Genomic DNA, 22,576 nt, shown 5'->3' on the forward strand with positions numbered 1-22,576 from the left:
ATACAAAAGGCCTTTACATGTTTTTGGGTGGCAGTGATACTGGCTAGTGGCTTTTTAAAATCCTGAATAAAACTTGGATTTAAAGCCCAATTAGACTGGTTTTCATGAGTCTGACTCTTAAAACCATTACCTTGTTGTTAACGTTCCATGAAAGCTAGAGTCATGTTGTGCTTCATTTATAGTTTTTATTTCATTAGACAGGCTTAATGAACATTAAGCAGGAGGAAAAGTGACAAGGCCAGGATATCTGTACTTGTTAATCCCTGTGATTTATTTCCGTAATCCTGCCCTACAATTTTATAGAATTTTATAGAGTTGTATTTGGAATTTGCAATTCCAATTGGTAAACTATCAGAATCGGTATTTGACTCTTCGTATGTTTCCTTGCAAAACTCTGTTAACCTATGTGAAAACAAAAACAAAAACAAACAAAAAAAGAATTCCTTGAAGAGCGACAAACATCAAGAGTTAATGAATTGGTATAGCTGATCCATGTTTTTGAAGTTTCATTGACAATGTTAAGCGGGTTAAACTTAAATCACTGTGGTTCCAAATTTCTTGCTTCTTACTAAGGAAAAGAATATTCTTGAAGTAATTTTACTTATCTCTGGAGGAAACACACCCAGTGCCAAAAAAAAAAAAAGTATTTTTCACATATTTTAATGGGTACCGTCTTGGGCTCTGGACCATGTGAGGTTTGCACTCCGGTTCCCCACCTGCCATGTATTGATCTTGGGCAGCTTAATTATATTATCTAGAGTTCAGTTTTCTCAACTGTTTCTCAGTTTTTTGCGGATAACAATAGCAGCCGTCTCACGTGAATTTTGAGAGAATTTGGTGACTTAAGACATGTAAGCAGTTAGCACAGTGCTGGACAGATTGTTCGCTTGCAATGTATTACACTGTTACTGTTATTATAACTAATAAATCAAGTTACTAATAACTACAGGCAGAACTCCGATCTCCCTTCTCGGGACTGCCCTAGAATCTTGAACATAGACCTGTTCCTGCACTTGTCACAGTGTCCTGTGCTTTTTCTCTTTCTTTGAGCTTATCTCCCGCTACACTCTGAGATTCTCCTGAGAAAGGACAGTTCCCTTAGCACAGTATCACAACATCAGTAGCCAGGAATGGCAAATCGTTGGCAAGCATCCTGTCATTCTCCCCTCCTCCAGTGCAGCATTGCTACCCTTACGCCACTCAGAATGCTCTTCAGCACAGCCCTCCTAGGAGTTACTGACAGCCGATTAGAACCAAAGGGTTCAAGATCAATGTATTTGTTACCCGTATAGTAGATGCTCATCAGATATTAAATAATATGTAATATTTCCCTTGTCTATTTATTCATTGTTCATTGTGGAAAAAAATGTAAAGAGACTTTTTTAGAGCAGTTTTAGGTTCACAACAAAATTGAGAGGACGCACAGAGATTTCCCGCCTACCCCTGTCCCTCCGCATGCATAGCTTGCTCCGTTACAAACCTCACTCACTAGAATAGTACCTTTTTTCTGTTTTTTAACCGAAGGTGAACGTAACCTTCTTCCAAAATGTACAGTTGGCAGATCTTGTCTTTGGCTTCCTGGGAGAATGTAGGAGTGTAATACTTTGTGTTCTCCCATTCTTTACCTCTTAAATTTTGTCCAGTGATTTATTTTTATTGTCATTCAGTTAAGTTTTACCTATCACGTACAAGACATGATGGTTTCAAAGCTGAATAAATAATCACTGTCTTCCCTCAGAAAGCTAAACACCACTGTAATATAAAGCTATTAGTCTACAATTAAATTTGTATGTTTCAGCCTCTCCTGTTACGCTTGTATCTTTGTGGCCCCCTTTTGACATGGGGGAAGTCACTCCACGTCGTTGAATTTAAACTTCTTTTCATGAAACGAAGATAATAATAACCTATCTCACAGAGTTGTTGTAAGAATTAAGTGAGATAATACACAATATGATTTTCCTTCATAATATTAACAATTGTATTTAACCGATTATTTACATTATATAATACCTGCCTTACTAAACCAGAGTCTCTCAGTGTAGTCACTGTGCCTGCCTTGTTTCCTTTTATAGCTACAGTTTGAACTAGTGTGCCTGACACCTTGTAAATGCAATTACTCTTACTTTACTGTTAATCACTATTAACTATAATAAGGGTGAATCTGGAAGCAATTGCAGAGATGGAGTTCAAGCTATGTTTGCCTGGCTCCTTTAATTTGAGAGACATTGAGAAAAGAAAGTTCACAAACTTGTGATTTCTTTTTTATGTAGGAGTCTTTCATATCTGTTATGTATTTTTTATGTAGGAATATCTTGTATTGGGATGAATTTTCTTCTCTTTGAGCAATAGCACTTTTAAACCACCTTAAAATTTGACAAAATCAAAATTCATTTCCAGTATTTTCGCCTATGAAATGTCCTCTTTAATGATGTGCAAACGTTTAAAAGTACATATTTGATGGTGTATATACTACATATATATCTACATATAGATATGTGTATTATCTATCTATAATTTGCAGATAAAAAACCATTACTTTCCTTTCCGTGGTTACACATTGGAATTGTAATTTAAAAATAGAAGTTTTGGGCCTCCCTGGTGGCTCAGTGGTTGAGAGTCCGCCTGCCGATGCAGGGGATGCGGGTTCGTGCCCCGGTCCGGGAAGATCCCACATGCCACGGAGCGGCTAGGCCCGTGAGCCATGGCCGCTGAGCTTGTGCGTCCGGAGCCTGTGCTCCACAACGGGAGAGGCCACAACAGTGAGAGGCCCAGGTACCGCAAAAGAAAATAATAATAATAAATAAATAAAAATAGAAGTTTTGTTCAAAAATTTTCTTTTGAAGGTAGAATTACCCTGGTGGGTATAAGTCTGATATAATTAACTTTTCCAAAATAAGCTTAGAATATTTTTGATTCAAAATTATCAAACATATGCAGGAGAAACATATGCACAATTGATTTCTGAAAATTTAAGAATTTATCTTTTTGAAAGAAGTAAAAGCTGTTTGTGGAAAGTGTAATCAACTTTGATTTTTGTTGTTTGAGAAGAAATAAGTAGCATATTGTATGATGGGAGGGGCAGAGGTTCAGTCTTAGCTGATTCTGCTTCCGCCCCCTTTACTTTGTAAATTTCTGGAAGTGTTCTGCTCATTTGCATTTCCTTAGTCCAGGGGTCCTTAACATTTTTTTTTGAGCCATGGAAGTCTGGTGAAGGCTATAAACCACTTCTCAGAGTCATGTTTTAAATGCATAAAAATAAAATCCATAGGATTATAAGGAAACCAATTACATATAGTTATCAAAATATTTAAAAATTGTTGATATAGTAATAGATGTGCATCTTTATCACATAAATTCAATAAGTACAGAGATCGAATAACTAATGATGGGATAAAAATAAACAACATTTTGAGATATCAGTTACAATTGTAAGGTGATGTGAAAATATCCATGATTTCTGTTGTTCACATAATCACAGTTGTTGCCAATTATTGTGATGTTGCCTTTATGATTGAAGGGAATCCTAAAGTTTAGTTAGAGGTTAGTGAAAACAAAACACTTCTGCTTTAGTTGGATGTTACAGTGATATAAAACTGTGTTAGCTTGGGATTTGTCCCCAGATAAGATTTTCCTGGTAGACTTGATCCTTTTCTTCCCATTTTCTCTTTTCAGCACAAGACTAGACTTCACTAGAACTTAATAGGATTTCTTTTTTTATGACATTAATATTCATCCAGAAAGTTTTAAGAAAGAAAAAAAGATGAATGAATATCTGACTCTTACTGAAAAGAGAGGGAAAAAAGGCCTCCTTATGAGCTTGCTTATATTTCCTAATTGGTAAAATTAACTGTGCTGTTTTCTATTTCGTCACTTTATTTACTTTTGTGTTACACATTGAGGCCTAAAGAGACTCTTGGACCCAGAAAGAAAGAGTGGAGTTATCTGATGAAAGAGGGAGCACAAAAACATAAAAAGCGCAAGCTATCACTCAGGAATATGAATATAAGATCAAGGATGGTACTTTGGGCAACAGTTGAATGAGTCTTTAATATTTATCAATTTTTATTAAGAGTACGGCTTGGTTTTACAAAGACATTGTCATGTTTTAAGTTTTCTCATCTGAGTTTCTTTTTCTCGGTGCTTTAGAAATGTCACTTGTTCAAAATAGTATTGCTCTAGCATTTGAAACTTGGTTCATGGAAATTTATATTTTCTCTTTAGAATGAAAAATATATCATTCTTTAGAATAAAAAGTACATTGATTTTTCTCATACTGTTCTTTATAAAATACACCCTCTTTTGCTAATGAAATCTGTCTACTCTAGTTCATTAATAGACCCTACAGTCCAATGTGTGAAAATGCTTTGATTCAATTCTATTTCATTTTGACAATATTTGTAAGCAGTTACTGTTGATAAACACTGTTGTAGGTATGTAGGAGAATATAGAAAGGAATAAGAAACTACACATTCCCTGATGGTTTCCATAGGGTCAAGAAAAGGGAGAAAAAGACCTAGAAGGTGACTATGAGAAAAAAAGGTTAAAGTAATAATGACAGTAGTTATTATTGGGTGCTCAGTACTTTTCATTCATTATTATTCATTCTGCAAAGTAGCCTTCAGCTGCAAATAACAGAAAATTCCAACTAAAACTTGCCTAAAAAAAAAGGTAATTTATTTCTCACATATCAGTTTCAGAGGTAGGTTGGCTCAAGGGTTGATTAAATCAACTGCTTGACAACACTCATAAGATTTTTGTTTCCTTTTTTTCCCCTGTGTTAATTTATTAGGTCAGATGCATGACTTTATTATTAGGCTAACTTCCCTTTAGGACCATAAGGTGGCTTCCCACTTTCAGGCGTCACATAAAGACTCGACAGCATCCAAAAGTGGAAAGAACTTTACTTGTAAACTTCCTTAGGATCCCCCAAAACCTAAAACCTAAATAAAAGTGAATAAATAAACAAACAAACAAATAAATAAAGCAATCAGCTCACCTTTCCTTATACAAAATAAAACAAAACGAAAACCTGTACCAAAAGTCTCCAGCAGATTCACGTCTCATTGTCCTGAATTATTTCACAAACTTGTCTAAAACGATTACCGGTAAGGGCAATTGGAACCACCATGATTGGGTTAAACCAATCAGAATTCATTTCACTCCTGGGACTGTTGATGGAGCCAGCCTCCCTGGAAATGCATGGCTGTAATGAAATAGGTGGGTTTCTGAACAAAATTGAGGTTTTTTAAGAACAAGGGGAAAACGGATGTTGGGTAGGCAATCCACTGTATATGCAGCCTTTATTATTTTTGATTTATAGCTTTGGAAACTGAAGCTCAAGGATGTTAACTGAGTTGGCTAAGATTACTGTTTAATTAGGAGTAGAACCAGATTTTAAATACAGGTCAGTGTGGTTCCAAGGACTTGGCTCTTGACAGTATCATTCCCAATGGTATAAATACTGCAATGGAAATATTTTAAAGTGCTGTATTTTTGATCCATGATACCTCTTGATTCATGTTGGATATCTCAGTTGTTGCATTTTTGTTGTTGATATGGGCCTTACTTAATGAAACTGAAGTATGGTTTGATAAAAGAACACATGCCCCCTATTTATTTTCTCTTTGCTTCTCATGCCTGCTCCTTATATTCTTTCACCTTTATGGAAACAACAAAGGTAAATTATGTGTAAAAATAGAAACAAGCTTGATTTGCAAACCTCACAGCCTCTGTGTACCCCATTAAAGACTGTGTTTAATGTGTGAATCACCTTGTTAAAGACATCAGCAGAACTCTAGGTCTGTTTTACATGTTACATTTCATTCCAAGCAGCAGTATTTTTACTCGTGGGGAAAGGGTGAAAGCCTTGTTTATCAAAACATTTTCTTTACTTTGTAATAAGGTGAAGAGAAAATGAATGAGTCGTTTATACCTACTACGAACCTTAGATTTCCTTTCCCCATAAGCCCCCAAACAACTTGAAATTTAAAACATAAAAGGCCATGAAGCTTCATTTAAACCCTATGCTTGTTTTCCCTCTCCAGATCTTCAGCTTACTGTCTCCCTAAGAGACTGAAAGAACTCTGAATATGCTGCTTCCTCCCTATTAACTTCTGCACCCAGAGCCCACCAGAAAATATGATGGAATTCATGTTAGTTAACCGAAGTCCAAGAAATACTCAACTCTAATTTCTAGAACCCAACACTTCTAACACCTCCACATTGGTTGACATACTCCTTCAATTAAGGTAATTAAAAAAAAACCAAACCCGTTTAGTTATGTAACTCACAGCAAGTGAAGGATACACTACAGTTCCTGTGTTTCCACCTGAGCAAAGAGCTTGGTAATTGACCCAGCACGTTGCATTCTGTCTTTGACATCTGTCTCCTTCATCCCCAGAACCAAGTTACCAGGAAGTCCTGACAATTGTAAATTTCAACGAATCCTCACATTTTCTCTTCTCATTCATATTGTCATTTAAAAAATTTCTACTTCGGCTACTGCAGAACCCTTCTATCTGCTTTCCGCCTCTCCCATCCACACTGCTGCCAGAGTGGTCTTTAAAAAAGGCAAATCTAATAATGGTCTCTCTGTGTTTAAGGCCGTTTAATGTTTTCCATTGCCCTTCAAGTAACTTCTTTCACATGGTTAATAAGTACACTATGATCTGCCTCTCTGGTCTAGCCTATTGCCAGGCTTTGGTCCAATACCCTCCTCTCCAACCCCTACCCCCAGTATATTATGGTTTTGCCAATGATTTTTGATTGACTAATTAGTGTATATATTATTCCTTATGGAAATCTGAAATGATACAAACCTATTTCTCTCTGATCTCTAATTATTTTAAAAAAGAGAACAAATAAAATTTACATTTAAGCACAGTTCTCTCCTTGTTGAATTTAATATTGGACAATTTAAATAATTGTGCAAATTATTTTGTCTGACTCTGAGTAATTGGTTATTGTAAAATGAGTCCTTACAGAAACAAAGCAAAAGAACCAAAGAGCCAACCTGTTTACTTGAATATGGTAGGCAAAGTTTAGATAAAGGTTGTAAGAAAATTGCTTCAGACCACAGAGACTAGATGTCTTGGTGAAAATGAACAGTTTAGATATTTGAGCCACTAGAGGGCTGTAATTAGACTCTACTTCTGTTTAACCCTCAAGTTATTCATTTAGCTTCTCTTATTACTAATGCCAATTTCATATAATCACTGTAGTTTCAATTGGTTAGACAGAAATAAGAATGCTTTTCATTGCGAATGTCTGGGTGCCTTGTGGAGCAGTAAGTGTATTTGTGTAATTAGAATTCTTGGAGTTGCATTAAACTTCTTAGAGGGTGGAAAAATATTTGACTCACTTTCCTCCATTATGTGAAGTGAGAAATTAAAATTCTCCCCTAAGCATTTTGTTATTGTTGTTGTTTTCCGTTGGTGGCGTAGATGGTAAGAATTCAGGTAATTTGTTAAGTGTCATTTGATTACCTAAAAAAGTAGCTTTATTTATAATTTTAACTAAAAATATTATTATTGTAAACTAGCAGGCTTCTGATCACCAAAGTACAATTGAATTTAATTTATGGTTGAAAAATACAATGGATGAAGTATCCATCATGTCTGCAATACATTGTGTTTGTTTCTGGCTTCAAGCTTTTACAGAATGGTGTCTTTTATTCTTTGCTAAATCCTACTATTTAAAGATTTAAGGGGACAAATTTTTTAAAGTTCTGAATATAACAAGGAAAATTAAGGTCACGTCTAAGGTTGACCGTGGGATGCTACTTGCTGAATATGAGAAAGCAGGGCTATGTGTAATGTAATTTTCTTGCTGGAGAGATGGTAAGACCAGATAAGGCTATTTGAAAATTAAAGTTAGATTTGGCATCCAAATATCCTTAGGTCTGCAGGTTTTTGATCTGTTTATTAGCCATGCAAAAATATATTGCTGTTTCTTAATCTGATCATGGTTGATTCTGCCGCTGGAGTTATTTTTCCCCCACACTTTGATGTGATATGTTTTATTTTCAAGTGCTCGTTTCAGAAAGATCAGCAAACAGAATAAGATTCCCACTTCCCTCCTCCATCAGCCATATTTTTTCTTTAGTTAGCCAACATCAGTGGGAAGATATTAACATGATTAACTCTCTTGTGTCTTAAATGACTGGATATTATGGGAACTGAACTCCAACTTTTATCTCTTAAATATGAATGCAGCAATATTACAATGTTGTAATTCATTCTGAACTATTTAATCACTACAATCTGTAGATAAGTTGGCTTCTGAATCTTTGCCTAATGTCATAACTAAGTCCTCTTTCCCACTTAAATCACCATGTCTTTGCTGAAGACAGGTGTTTAGAGAATCCAACTACATGAATTAGAGGTTTAAAGATGCATTATCGGGCTTCCCTGGTGGCACGGTGGTTAAGAATCTGCCTGCCAATGCAGGAGACACGGGTTCGAGCCCTGTTCCAGGAAGATCCCACATGCCGCGGAGCAACTAAGCCCATGTGCCACAACTACTGAGCCTGCGCTCTAGAGCCCGTGAGCCACAATTACTGAGCCCGTGTGCCACAACTACTGAAGGCTGCACGCCTAGAGCCTGTGCTCCACAACAAGAGAAGCCACTGCAGTGAGAAGCCCATGCCCCACAACGAAGAGTAGCCCCCGCTCACTGCAACTAGAGAAAGCCCGCGTGCAGCGAAGACCCAACGCAGCCAAAAATAAAATAAATAAATTTAAAAAAAATAAATACATATACACTATCCACAAGGCTTCCCCAAACTTTTTCAGTTTCCTTTAATTTTATTTGTCATAATGAGTGCAGGTGAGGGGTTATTGGTTATCTACCTTCAAGTATATTTCAGAGCAGAGTCTATGGTGAACAGGCCGTGGATTTAGGATCAGCATGCCTGGCTTGAGATCTGGTTCTGTGATCTGTTACCTGTGTGACTTTAGACCTCATTTTTAAAATTTCTCTGACCTTTACTTTCTTCCTGAGCATGGCTGTTATGAACATAAAGTGAAGCACTGATGTGCAGTACGTTGCATACGGTTCCCTGACAACCAAAGATAAGGTGTGAGGATGCACAAGGTGCTTCTGGTTAATCCGTTTGAAAGGAAATCGCAATAGATGCTGTAGTGTATTCTTTTGCGATTTCAAAGCAAGAAATTGGAAACAACCTAAATATCCGAAAGTAAGGAAATGTTGACATATATTTTATGACTTCAGCAGTGGAGTACTGTGTGTATAGCCATTGACATGGTGCTATAAATCTGTATTTGTTAACCTGAAAAGGTATTGACATTCATTTATGAGTAAGAAAAGCACATTATTAATTATATTGCATAATCAAATTTCATTAAATTTACTAGTGTGTGTATATACACTTTGGTACACATATAAAACATATAAGGAAAGATGTACAGTGGCTACCCCTAAGTGTTAAGATTTGGAGTAATTTTTTGCCATTTGCGTTTTCTAATTTTCTGAAACAGATTATTTACATAAGGGGACACACACACACACACACACACACACACACACACACACACACACACAGAGGCATTCCAGTTTCAACCCTGAGGTTTTCTAGAACCTCTGACAACTCCTCCTTCTCTTACCCTCTAACATCTAGTCCATGGCCAAGGCGTTGGGGCCAGCACTCTCTTGGGTGCCAGCCCCTTTGTTCCCATTGTCCTGGCAACCAGTAGCCCAATGCAGAAGTCATTCTTTCTCATCTGTGGATGCAACACTCTGTTTCTACCCTTCCCCTCAATTTATATGCTTCTAATCCATTTAAATAAAGATGCTCAAATCACAAATGTTTTCTAAAGCACAGAGTTTTCTGCCATCTTTAGGTCCTGTCTGCCTTCCCAACCCCCAGCCCAGATACATTTGATAGCTTCTCTTTGTCCTAGAACTTTCCAAATATGCTCTTCAGCCTAGTATTAACAGTCCTTCATGATAGAGCCAGTGTTTATTTCCTACTGTCACATACATACCCTTTACCCAGGAAAACATAACTACTGTTCTCTGAACACCCCAGACTTCTCTGTCTCCACTTTAGACCATAGTATTCCATCAGTTTGTAATGCTACTGCCTACTCTAGTTATGATTTATAGCCCAGCCACATCCCCGATTTTTCTGAATTGTAGATGTGTTCTTTCTTATATCATATATCACTTCTGAATATCATATCATCTTTGGAATTTACTTACGTATTCTTTCATTTATTCATATCATTTTTGAGCATCTGCTCTGTTCCAGGGGCTATCTGGATGCTCAAATATAGAAGTAAGTAAGCTGGATACGCCCATGCCCTTGAGCAATTAGCAATCTAATACTTAACATTTCTGCTTTATTAAATCTGGTGGCTTATGGTGAAGTTTCCTTAACTACTGCCGGCCTCTGCAATATCACATATACACTGATTGTGGGCACCTAGAGTGTTATTTATGTCTGATTCCCTCCTAAGAAGCTACTGTGTTGTCTTACAAAGAGAAGAAAGTCAATAAATGTATTGTTAGAAGGCCAGAGAGAAGGATGGAATAAAATATTTTGTTCCATATACATATGTGTTATATATAACTATGTATATTATATGTATGTAATATATAATAATATATATAATTTTTAACCATGTAACTTTTCCCTGTTCAGGGTTTTTACAAATTAAATTCGATTTCCAGTTAGCATTGTTAACCTGTGAAGTGAGGAGAACAAGTTACTTCTCCTAGCTGCTAGGGGACTACAAGACAAGACTGATGTCCTTAAGTAAAACTGAAGCAACGAGTACATTCTTCTATTAGAGAGGAAGTGATGAATTGAGTTTAGAACTCAGACTTGGTAATTTGTCCTAGAATCCAGAGGCCTGAGGGTAGCTTCTTAATTAATGGTTGTTGGCCTACAGAATTTAGAGGTTTAACAGTATATTGGACACCCCAGTGTATTCATGACCTATGAATATATTTTGCCTCCAAGTTGTGTTGTTATTTTTTTTTTTAAAAGTCCTTAATGCAGTTTTCCCTCTTCACTAAATAAGTCATTCACATTAGAATTTCCCCTGGAAAAATGAACTCCCTTACTATTTATTAAGTATCTTTATCTCTTCATGTTATAGTTTTTCCTCATTTTAAAATATGGACATCAGTTGTTTTTCTTTTCTTTTTTCTTTTAAGAAAAAGGGCTGGGTAATAAATTAAAGAATATTTACAAAAAGTTCTTTTCTTTTAAGAGACTATGTAAGAAATCTAAGTTAATGTTTTTAAATGAATCCTGTTTTCAAGGGAATCTTTAGTGCAGTTGTTTTAGCCGAAATCTGCTAAATCCATTAAAAATTTAGCAAACCAACAAGCTCTGTTTTAATCTTAAGAGAAATCTTTATCTAAGGAATTAGGTATACCCGTATGGTTTGGTGTGTGAGAGATTGATACTGAAAAGTTCCATCCAAATTGGTTGTGCACATCGTACTATATTTCATATAAAGTTGAAAAGCTTGCTCTTGTCTGAATCCTCTGGCACACAGGATGTGTTGTTGATATTTTGTTTCTCCAACTGAATTATAAGTTCCTTGGGCACAAGAATCATGACATATTATTTGTGTTAAGTCTTTGAGTTTCAGGAAATCAAAACATTCGTTGATTTGGTTTACTTAATTGTATATTATTTTATAAAACAAATGCCTCTTTTATGGTATGAATACTTTGTCTTATCAATCTGAGTTTTCATATAGTGGTCTAAGAAATTAGTTTTAAGACACATGTATAGAGTGGAATCTTTCTTTTTTTTGTTGAATGTAGATGGAATATAATTTTTGATGAATTTTTTCTTCAGAAGAGTTTATTTATAGAAACTTTACATATTTTAATGAAATTTACATTCAGGATGTTTTAGTGTTGACATATATCTTTTGTCAACTCTGGGAGAAATTTGGTTTCCAATCTATAATGCTGAATATTCTAAATATAATAAAGAAAATAAAATCAGCAAATGAAGGAGCTAAAATGCAGATTTTCCTCTCCTATTGTCAGTTGTTTGAGATTAGACATCATGAAGCACCTTTCTTACCTTCTGCAAGGTAGCTGTTTCTTTTCAAGTCCATAGTAGTGTGGAAATTCAGCTCAAGAGGAGAAATTGTCTGATGTCTTATTTAATACTACACCTCTAGGAGTTATCCCTTCTCTTTTTTCTGGAAGTTATACGCTGGCAAAACTACTGTCATTGCCCTTGCTTTTTGTCTTTGCTGCGCATTTACATTTCGACAGGCTTAAATAATGGCTAAAATGGTTGAAGTGATTTATGTCTGCAGACTGATGTCTTCATTTCCTCTCTTCACATTCCTTTTTGTACTAATGGTCTGGTGCACACCTAGCGCAGGTACGTTTTATTAGAGAGTGTATTCCCTCTAAATGCTGTTCCTGAGCTGAAAGAAATGGGCCATAATCATATAAAAATAAAGTATCTCTTTGTGGAATTTACAAGAAATGGAATGTCCTTATTCCTGAGCCATAGAACATAGGGGACTTTTCCTCTCCCTATAAGATTGCTCTTTATACTAATGTTGATTAAGTGAATCACACCAACAGCTGTTGTGACATAGAGGAAAAGGAGTCTCCTGAAAAATCTCAGTTGAAACAAGTAAATCTCTTGAACTTTCTAGTTAGCTACAACCTTCATTTTCCTGTTGAGACAGGAAAGATTGGTTCACAGTTTCTACAGATGGCTTCACTCCTAGTTCATAAAATTGCAGTTAATAATGGTGAGCTAAGATCATTCTGGATTTGATGTACTGCCCTATCATCATTGAAAGAGAGTGTTTAAATCTGCTATTTAATAACTTATAGGGACTTTGCACTGATTAATTCATCTGGTTATAGTCTCAAGGCTGACATGGCATCTTGTAGGCCTTCCATTCCATTGGGATCAACATCATCATTTTGTAAGAAATGAACTTACCACTTTATAGGCTTAGTTGGAAAGAAATTTCAACCGTCAGCTGTAGGATGTGCCATGTGAATTTAATTTGTTGACCTGTGAGAACACAGATCTCATCTTTTACTGGACTTTCTCAACATAAAATAAGGTTATCAGAGAAACAAAATGATTCTGACTTTTGAACTTCGGTAGAAGGCCAATACATTTAAAGTAAATACTCTCCTTCCTGAAATGTTCAGTGTTCCATCAGCAGCACATGTCAGGTTCTTAAGAAAATATTATCCCTGTGGAGCAAAGCACTGAAAATCATGGGTACTGTCTCTTAGAGTAGACATTATTTGGAAGCCACACAGCATCTGTTCTCCTTTCATCCTGGTGCTAGCACACTGAAGTTCATCTGAAGAAGCATCTCTCCCCCATTACGCGTAGCCTTGTGGTGCTGTCAGTCACGGTTTCCTGCCCTGCCTAGCCAGGATGGGGACTCATGGACAAATCTGTTGAGCTTTCTTCCTTGAGATTTGGAGTCTCGAGTACAGGGGGATGAGAGGACAGAAAAAGTGTGTGGAGCTAATGTTTTAGGAATGGTGACCTGAATGTATCGTTAAATCTTGCTATCTGGATCACCAGAGCTAGATTACTTCCTGTCCATCCTGGACCTGAATTTTCCTTGTAGACTGCAAACTGACTCCCAGCCTTCCAATAAATACCACTTTTCATTAATTTAACTAGAAAAATTATCTATTACTTTCCTCTCAAAAACTATGTGATGATTAATTTTATGTGTCAACTTGGCTGGGCTAAGGGATATCCAGGGAGCTGGTAGAACATTATTTATGGGTGTGTACATGAAGTTATTTCAGGGAGTAGATTGGCCCTTGAATTGATAGTCTGATTAGAGAAAATCTCTTTCCAGAGTGGGTTAAGGGATAAGTAGAACAAAAAGAAAGAGGAAGGGCATATTTTCTGTCTCCACTGGAGCTAGGACATCCATCTCCTGCCCTTGGACATCTGCACCCGTAGTTCTCTGAACTTCTTACTTGGACCAGGATTTACACCACTGGCTCTCAGAACTTGGGGCTTGGCCTGGAACTACTCCCACCTGCTTTCCTGAGCCTCCAGCTTCCAGACAGCAGATCGTGGGACTGCTCAGCCTCCATAATTGTATAAACAAGTGCCTCATAATAAATCCTTTATTATCTATCTATCCATCCATTCATCTTTCTTCTGTCTATCTATCTGTCTATCTATCAACCTATCCTATTGGTTCTGATTCTCTGGAGAACTAATACAAACTATTAAAGCTTCATTTTATCATTGTTAGATCTTGAAAGTAGTATGTTATCCTTTCATAGTCCTTTACCTAATTTTTTTTTGAGAATAAAATGCAGTGGGTTATATTTTACTACAAGATAAAATATATCTCTAGTAGGCATTTCCAGGGTAAAGAGTTCATTGGAATCCAAGATGCTGACTGACCAAGGTCTCTGAAAGGCTTGAGGCTCGGTTCCTGGGCAAACTCCCCACACTCATCAAACGCCAACCTTCCTTTGGGTCAAGATGCTCCAGCCCTTCTTGTTTTTGTTCACTTCATGGAACATCACATGTTCTTTCCTGCCTTGAAAGAAATTGTGTTTCTACTTGAAATTGTATCTCATTTCCTGTGCTCTCCCATCGGTAGATGCTTTCTCAATCTTCGGGTCTAAAGCAAAATCTCTAGCCAGCTTTCCCTGTCAGCGTTACTTAAACTGGGCACTGATCTCATATATCCTCTTGCCCAATTGATAATCTTCATGGGGATTATCTTCAGCATTTCACACTTAACTTGACCCACCCAGATCTTCTGATTCTCCCATCTCCAGCCAGTTTTTCTCTTATTCTTCATGCAGCATTACCATCATGCAGTGTCTCAAGCCAGGAGTCAGCCTTGCCTCCTTTCTTTCTGTCGGCCCACACCAGGGCACCAGCCAATTCAGTTGGCTCTACCTCCAAAATAGGTCCCGAATCCTATTCTACCTCTCTCACCTTCACAGTTTTATCCTATCCCACTTACCATCTTTTGCTTGGTTAACTGCAGTGTCTTCTGTTTTATTTCCGAGTACACTCTTTACCACATCCAATATAAATGAGTCCTTTTATTCCCCTGCTTAGAATCTGCAGTGGCTTCTAATTCAAATTAAGGAAAAACACCTGAATTCCTGACTGCAACCAGCAAGGTTCTACATTATTTGCAACTTGAGCCCTTTTTTTTTTCCCTTTCCCTTCCTTACTCCCTCATTTCCTTTTTTTCTTCCTTCCCTTTCTTCCTCCTTCCTTCCTTCCCACCCAGCCATTCTGAGCCATACTATCTTTAAACAGGATCTTTTTCCTGTTGGAATGCTCTTGCCAGATTTTTGCACAGCTGGCTTCTTCTTGTCATTTAAGTCTCCACTCAAATCTCTCTCCTTCAGAACTTCTCTGACCACTGATTCTCAAGGACAGTTCCCCACACCAATTTCTATCACATCATCTTGTTTTACAGCTTCAAAACAATTACCCTGTGAAATTATCTTGTGCTTATTTTACTTCTTTATATGACTTACAAGGACATATTTTCACGTATAATTTCTCCTTTCAGCTCTGGTTAAAAACAGCACAACATTCTATTTGACTATTACCTTCTCCTTACCTGTATTTTGGTTGTTAGGTAACACATTTTCACAAGTTCATGGAGACCTCAGAAACAAGAGCTAATGATTCTGTTTCCTGTGTGTACATAGTAAAAGGAAACTAAGATATGCTATTGGTGGAAATTAACAATTTAAAATAGGTGTTAATGTGGGTTAATTTTTAAGCTAGACACAAAAAAGTAGCCCTTCTAAAAATGAAAATTATCTGAATGAGCGAATTAGCATGGATTAATATTTAGTCATTATAATAAAGCACTGAAATACATGAGTTCCTTGAGGGCAAAACCTGTGGCGTTTTCATTTTTTTGACATCTTTGTTTCTTCGCCTGATATGTTATCTGTGAGTTCAAGAGGAGCCTCATCAAATGCTTGTGGAATTGTATAAAGTATGCATTTTGGAATTGTCTTAATGCTCAAGATCTGAAATTATTTTTCTGAGCAAATGAAGTGAACTGTCTTCACTTGGAATTAAGGGAAGTTGAGTGAATTTATGAATGTCAGTAAATGTAAGATTTATACTTTCTCTATCTCATTTGCAAACAAACCTTAATCAAGAATGAACTGGGGGCTTCCCTGGTGGCGCAGTGGTTGAGGGTCCGCCTGCTGATGCAGGGGATGCGGGTTTTCGTGCCCCGGTCCGGGAAGATCCCACATGCCGCGGAGCGGCTGGGCCCGTGAGCCATGGCTGCTGAGGCTGTGCGTCCGGAGCCTGTTGCTCCGCGGCGGGAGAGGCCACAGCAGTGGGAGGCCCACGTACCGCAAAAAAAAATTTAAAAAAAGAATGAGATGGGATTTTTGTGTTATGGATTTGAGGTTTTGCATTATATTGAGAAGGAAATTTGTGTAACATGGCTTTTTGGACCTCTCGGATGTTTTCCAGTATCTTGGAATATTAGTCTCTGATACTCCTGAATTTTGTTTAAATAATAACCACTGTATTCAAGATGCCGACTCATTGGTGACTTGACTCCTCTACATCAATACTAAATAAGTTTAGGGAAGTTTCCTTTAAAATATCTCTAAATAATAATTTTGAAATCACCAAAGACGGTAGTCACCATGTGACTGCTTACAGAAAAGGATCTGTAGTTTGTTCAGAGTTACTACAGAATTCTCATCTCCCAGGCTCTTTTCTTCCTGGCATGTTTGGAAAGTGAGAGAAAGCTTATTCATTGCCCTCTCCCTGTGCCCACCCCCTGGCCATTTTTTAAAAATCAAGTATTTTCTATAATATGAATTTTCCCTCTGGGGCCCACCCAGTGTAGCAGGTATGGGACCGAGTCAGCATCAGGTTAGAAGATTATAAAACTATGCTTCATACATTGAGGGCACACTTGTAACTTGGGATAATTTTATTCTTCCCTCTATTTATTACACTCATAAAGAGACTGCTCCACTAAAACCGTTACAGAGAGCTAGTCTTCTGAAGGGCAAACAGTTTTATTTCTATCTTCTTAACTTCACATTTTTTAGGTCACACCATTGTTTTGACTTTGTGTGTATATATATATATATTTATGGAAAATCAGTTTTTAGGAAATTGTACTAGATTTTGTTAAGAGATACAAGCTCTTAGAACAGAAGTTACACACTGGTAGCCCATGGGCTGAAATAGACTCACAGAACCTGGTTTCATTTGTTCTGCATGGCTCTTTCTTGAAAGTGTTGTTTGTTGTTGTTAATTGTTATTAGTTAACCTTTAGAAATCAGGAGATTTCATATAGAAATCCACTTTCTCCTGAAAATTCAGGAGACACTCTAAGAAATCGTGTGCAGCTCAAACACTGGTGATGCTGTGATTTTTAAACTGCAAATGGCAACAATTTAAAAGCTTCCATCCCTTCATTCTGATGTTTCTCTTCCCCATCAAATAGTATAAGGAGCGAGCACTGAAATGCTTACCCAGAATGCTCCCTGGTTTAATGGGGTGTTACATGCCATCTTACTCCACCTGTAATTTCCCCCCCAGTTTCTATGATATATCAGTTTTTCCTTTGTAACCTTTTTCACGTTTGGGCCTATTTTCTTCTCCTTGTTATGACTTTCATGCTGGTCGTGTTGTCCTCACTTCAGGGCTACTGAATGCATTGCTGTCTTAGCCATCAACATCCCCCTTGCCTTAAAGTTTCCTCTGCCTGCCTCATCCCACTTTGCACTCCAGTTACAGATTTAAATGACGCTTCAGTATATTAGTCCCTGACCTCAGACCTGCAGTGACAACTTAGAACCCACGTCCAACTAACTACTTAACTTATAGTTGGAACTCAGTCTTTCTGTCCTCCTTGTTTTGTGTTAATCCATATACAGGTAACTGGCCCAAATGCCCATTTCCCTAGCGCCAAAGCGGGCATCATGCAGCCTGTGATTTGCACCCAGCATTACTCCTCTTCACCTGTGCAAATAGAGGATGACCACCTTCAAGATTGGCCTTTCTAGACCACTTTGGTGCACAGTTACACAGTACATCTTGCCTGGTGCATATTTCACAATCATATTTTGTTTCTCTGATTGTCTTAAAACAGGGTTTCCCCAAGTATGGTCCCTGAACATGTTACTTCATGTTAACTTGCTCTTAAGCATTTATTTCTGGCCTCCACCTATATCCTCCTGAATTCCTTAAGTTGGGACCCAGGAATTTGATCAATCTAAAGTTTGAGAAGTCAGGAATTTAAAGGCAAGATGACGAATAATGGTACAAGATTGCCAGGTAGTTTGATAGAAGGTAAAATAGGATTCAGTTAACTTGACTCCGAGTGCATTTTCAGGTTTGTTGGTGTGTTTCTTAAACGCTATTTACCCTAATTGTTAATAAAAGCTCTGGATGTTGCTTTAAGCAGCTCTTTGGCACCATTGCCGAGGCCATCAGGCCCATGGTCCATAGGAGAGAAAGTAGAAGGCAAATAAGAACCTCTTCACCTTTCAGGGGAAAGCAGGACAATTAGATAAAATTCCTGAGTGCAGGACTGTGTTTCTGTCCTTCTTTCATTTTTTAAAATTGTTCTCTGTTATGCTCATGCCTTGTCTCCAGTGATACCGCTGTTAATAAATGTTGACTCGAATTGGGTAAGTTGACTGAATGTTTGAAGATGAGAAGTTAGAGTATCAGTACTCAGGTTGGCAGTGATGGTGCTAACTCCTGTTGGTCCCATGCTCACTCTGAGGTCAGGTGCTGTGCTCAGTGGTTTATGTAGATTATGCCAGTGAGTGCTTGCTGCAACCCTAATAGGGCAGTGCTGTGATTCCCTATGTTTTAAACGTGGCCAGTACTAGCTGGAATTGCAGAGGGAGGCAAGAGGCACTGTGATGGGAGAAGCAATTACTTTTGCTATTCATGAAAAAAACTTTTGAACCACTTTCAAGTCTCTTCAGTCAGTCCTCCCTATCTATGGGTTCTGCAACTGTGGGTACAGGGGGCTGACTGTACCATGCCATTTTGTGTAAGAGACTTGAGCATCCTTGGATTTTGGTATCTGCAAAAGGTCCTGGAACCAATCCCCCTGCAGATACCGAGGGATGACTGTATTTCTTTTTCTTTTTTAAGGGGGATGGGGTTTGATAAATTTCAAATACTGATAACTGTTGGAGAAGGCATTGTGACAAAGTGGTTTAAGGCAAAGAACAGAATTTGGAAGATTTGGGTTCAAGGTTCAGTTTGCCACTTAACAGCTCTGTCAGTTTGAGCAAGATCTAGTTTCTCTGAGCCTCGGTCTTTTAATCTGTAAAATGAGACAATACTACTGCACACCAAATGGTTGTAGGGACCACGGGAAGGAATTTATATAAAATGCTGTGAGAGAAACAGTGGCAGGAAATGAATGAAGTGTCAAGAAGGACCTCCGTGTTTGCTGTCCATGCTGAACTTTGGCTGAACACTCAAAAATAAAGCTGCTGAGCAGTTGCTGAATTGCCAAAAGGAAACAATAATGCTGAGAACTGGACTTTCTTTGGACCAAGGAAACCCTACCTTTCCCTAGTAAGGGATGAGACGTGCTTGATAACCCAGTTGTATATATGGAACATATTTACCCTCCAATCCAAATCTTTGGTAAACAACTTGTCTAAGCCTGCATGAACTTCCTCCTTTTTTCCATAAAACCCCCTGCCCGTTTTCCTCTGTTGAGACACTATTCTGGGTTCCTCCGGAACCTGTGATTCCCCAAATTGCAATTCTAAGATCCCAAATAAACTGCCTCTTTGCGTCTTTATAGAGGTCCTTTCTGTTGACAAAGCTATTAAAATATACAGCGCCGGTACTAGTGCACATTGTTCCAAGTGTGAACCAGGATCTCAAAAAAACATTGTATTATTTTGAATCATGCTTTAAAGAGGAAAAAAAGACACAAAAGTAATGAGATCTCTCTCCCATAATTTCACAAAGTAGGTGTTATAGTCCTTGGCTGAGGAATCTGAAGCTCAGAGAGGTTAAGCAACATGGCACAGCCAAACAGCTAGTAAACAGCCGAGCTGAAATTTTAAACCTTCACCTGTCTGACTTTAAATCCTCTGCTCTTTCCATTGCACCAGGTTGCTTTAAAAAGAAAAAAAGGGCTTCCCTGGTGGCGCAGTGGTTGAGAGTCTGTCTGCCGATGCAGGGGACACGGGTTCGTGCCCTGGTCCGGGAAGATCTCACGTGCCGCGGAGCGGCTGGGCCCGTGAGCCATGGCCGCTGAGCCTGCGCATCCGGAGCCTGTGCTCCACAACGGGAGAGGCCACAACAGTGAGAGGCCCGCGTACCGCAAAAAAAAAAGAAAAAAAAGCCAACATAGATCCTTTTTCTTAACATTAAAACAAACAAAAAAAGACAATTATGTTCAAAAACTAACTCATCCTGGTAATTCCCAATTAAGATGTTGTCATCTTGCATCTGGCTCGAATCCCTTTTATGATACAGTAAACATAATTTGAGTGTAGCTTAAGTGAAGTGTCCAAATGGGCTAAAACAGGTCACCTAGGAAGTTAGATTTTGTAGATTATAAAAATTTAATCCTAAATTGTACTTAATGGAGACAATTTTTTAAAATGGAAATTCTTCAGGAAGCAAATGACTGGTATATCAATTTTTGTCATTATTTCTCTGTGAGACATCTATAGCATGGGCAATTGAAGCAAAAGAAATAAGATAAACTACACTCTAAGTCACAGTGAAGAACTTCTCTGTCTTTGCGGGCTTGGTCTTCTCAAGAAAAACACAGAGGGATCTTTGGCCTGAGTTCAGTTTTTTTACTTCTATATTGTTTTTTTAAAGATTCTATTTAAAAGATTGTTTAATAAAAAGAAGTTAGAGAATTTCTTAGCTCTGTGGATTTTTGAAGGGAATGATTCTGAGAATACATGTCTGTACCCACTTTTATCCTGAAATAAAGTCTTCACTGGAGATGAGTTCCAGCTATTAAATTTGATTATGGGGCCCTGGGGCAGAAGGATAATCTTTTTTTAAAAAAGTGAACAGTTAAAAAATGAGGATGGGGGTAAAGCAGGATTAAGAATAAGAGTGGATAGAAGAGTACGTGTGAAGGTGGAGGTGTTGATTTAAACACTTTAGGAAAACTTTCTGAGCACAGATCATGTCCTGACAAGTAACTTAAACATCTTTTCTATGAAACAGTGTGTAAGGTGGTAGTTCAGTTTATATGCTATGGAGTCACATAGTCTGGGATCAAATCCCCGCTCTGTTACTTCCTAATTTTGTAATTTTAGGCAATTTACTTAAACTCTTTGAGACTCTATTTTCTTACCTGAATATTAGGAGCGATTAATGCTTCCTAGGTTGTTGTGATGATTCAGCATAATCACTAATGCACATTGTCATCATGTTTGATGTCATGATTATTATTATTATTATTGGTGTTGTAGAACTTACTTGACATATATATTAAAGTCTCCTGTGACCTTAGAAAACAATTTTGAGGCATGGCAACTACTTAAGAGCCGTCTTTTAACAACAGAGTAGATTCAGGAAATGAAGTAAAAGACACAACTTATCTATTTAGATAGAATATCAAGTTGGTTTCCTTTTAAAGATGTTCATAAAAAGATTAAAGACATTAAAGATGTTCATAAAAAGAAAAGATTATGAAACCAAACCTTCTAGTAAATAATCATGAGTTTACACGAATTTTAGAAAGTGCACATATTTGTACTTCTCCTAGGAGGACATATCGATTTGTGTGTGTATTTCAAGCCAGCATCTTAAGCACGGCGTGCTTGTGGCTGACAGTGCTCTCCCGGGGGAAGGTGGCTTCTGTAATTGCAGTGAATGGTGATTCTATTTGTAGACATGACTTCCTACAGCCTGCACTCCTTTCTGTGATTATTATTTAAAAAATACTTGTCCTCAAATTATTTCATCTTCCTGGCTACAAGGGAGAAAATTCTCCAGCACAACAAGAATCTCACAGGTAACGTGTATTTGAATTGAAAATGTATATCCTCTTACCCATAAAGTCATCTGAGTGACCTCTGCAGTCTAAGGAATACAAAAAGCATTTCAATACTAAACACCCTCAAACTACCACTTAGGCCAAAAAAAGAAAGAAAGAAAATCAGAAGTATTAATGTCATTTGAAATGCTGGGACATTTTTCTTCTTTCTTCCACACTCTTTTTTGCTTATAAACAAAAGCACAATTCTCACATTGATAGAAAATCAACAGCAAGAGGACTTACCTTCCTTCAACCAAGAAATGTTATTTTTGTCATTTTCAAAATGCTCAGCTGTTCTGACTTTTATCTTTTCCAGCTCAGTTTCTGACATCTAAGTGGAAACAGAATTGGTTATATAAAAAATTCATTAAGAACCCAAATTTATAACATGGAGCCTTATGTTTAGAGACGACTCTCATATTATAGGAACATTTTATCTCTGTAGTTTTTCAGCTCCCTGTCTAACGTTAAATCTTACATTTTATCCATGTATAGTATTTTACAACACTGACATTGAAAACGAAACTTTAGATGATATTTCACTTTTCAGC

At 37.5% G+C, this 22,576-nt stretch overlaps 1 protein-coding gene across 1 annotated transcript in view; it reads right to left on the bottom strand.

The window, feature by feature from the left end:
• The window catches only part of MDFIC2 (MyoD family inhibitor domain containing 2), a 98,793-nt gene extending 76,437 nt beyond the window's left edge, over positions 1-22,356 (bottom strand). The window contains exon 1 of the mRNA XM_022572569.3: positions 22,269-22,356. Coding sequence (XP_022428277.1) covers positions 22,269-22,356 — 88 coding nt within the window. The remainder of the gene's footprint in view (positions 1-22,268) is intronic.
• Positions 22,357-22,576: the final 220 nt, after the last annotated feature.

Source organism: Delphinapterus leucas, chromosome 10 (assembly GCF_059928025.1).
Source record: "Delphinapterus leucas isolate spDelLeu-1000000601 "Yukka" chromosome 10, BTC_Dleu_Yukka2, whole genome shotgun sequence".
Taxonomy (NCBI): domain Eukaryota; kingdom Metazoa; phylum Chordata; class Mammalia; order Artiodactyla; family Monodontidae; genus Delphinapterus; species Delphinapterus leucas.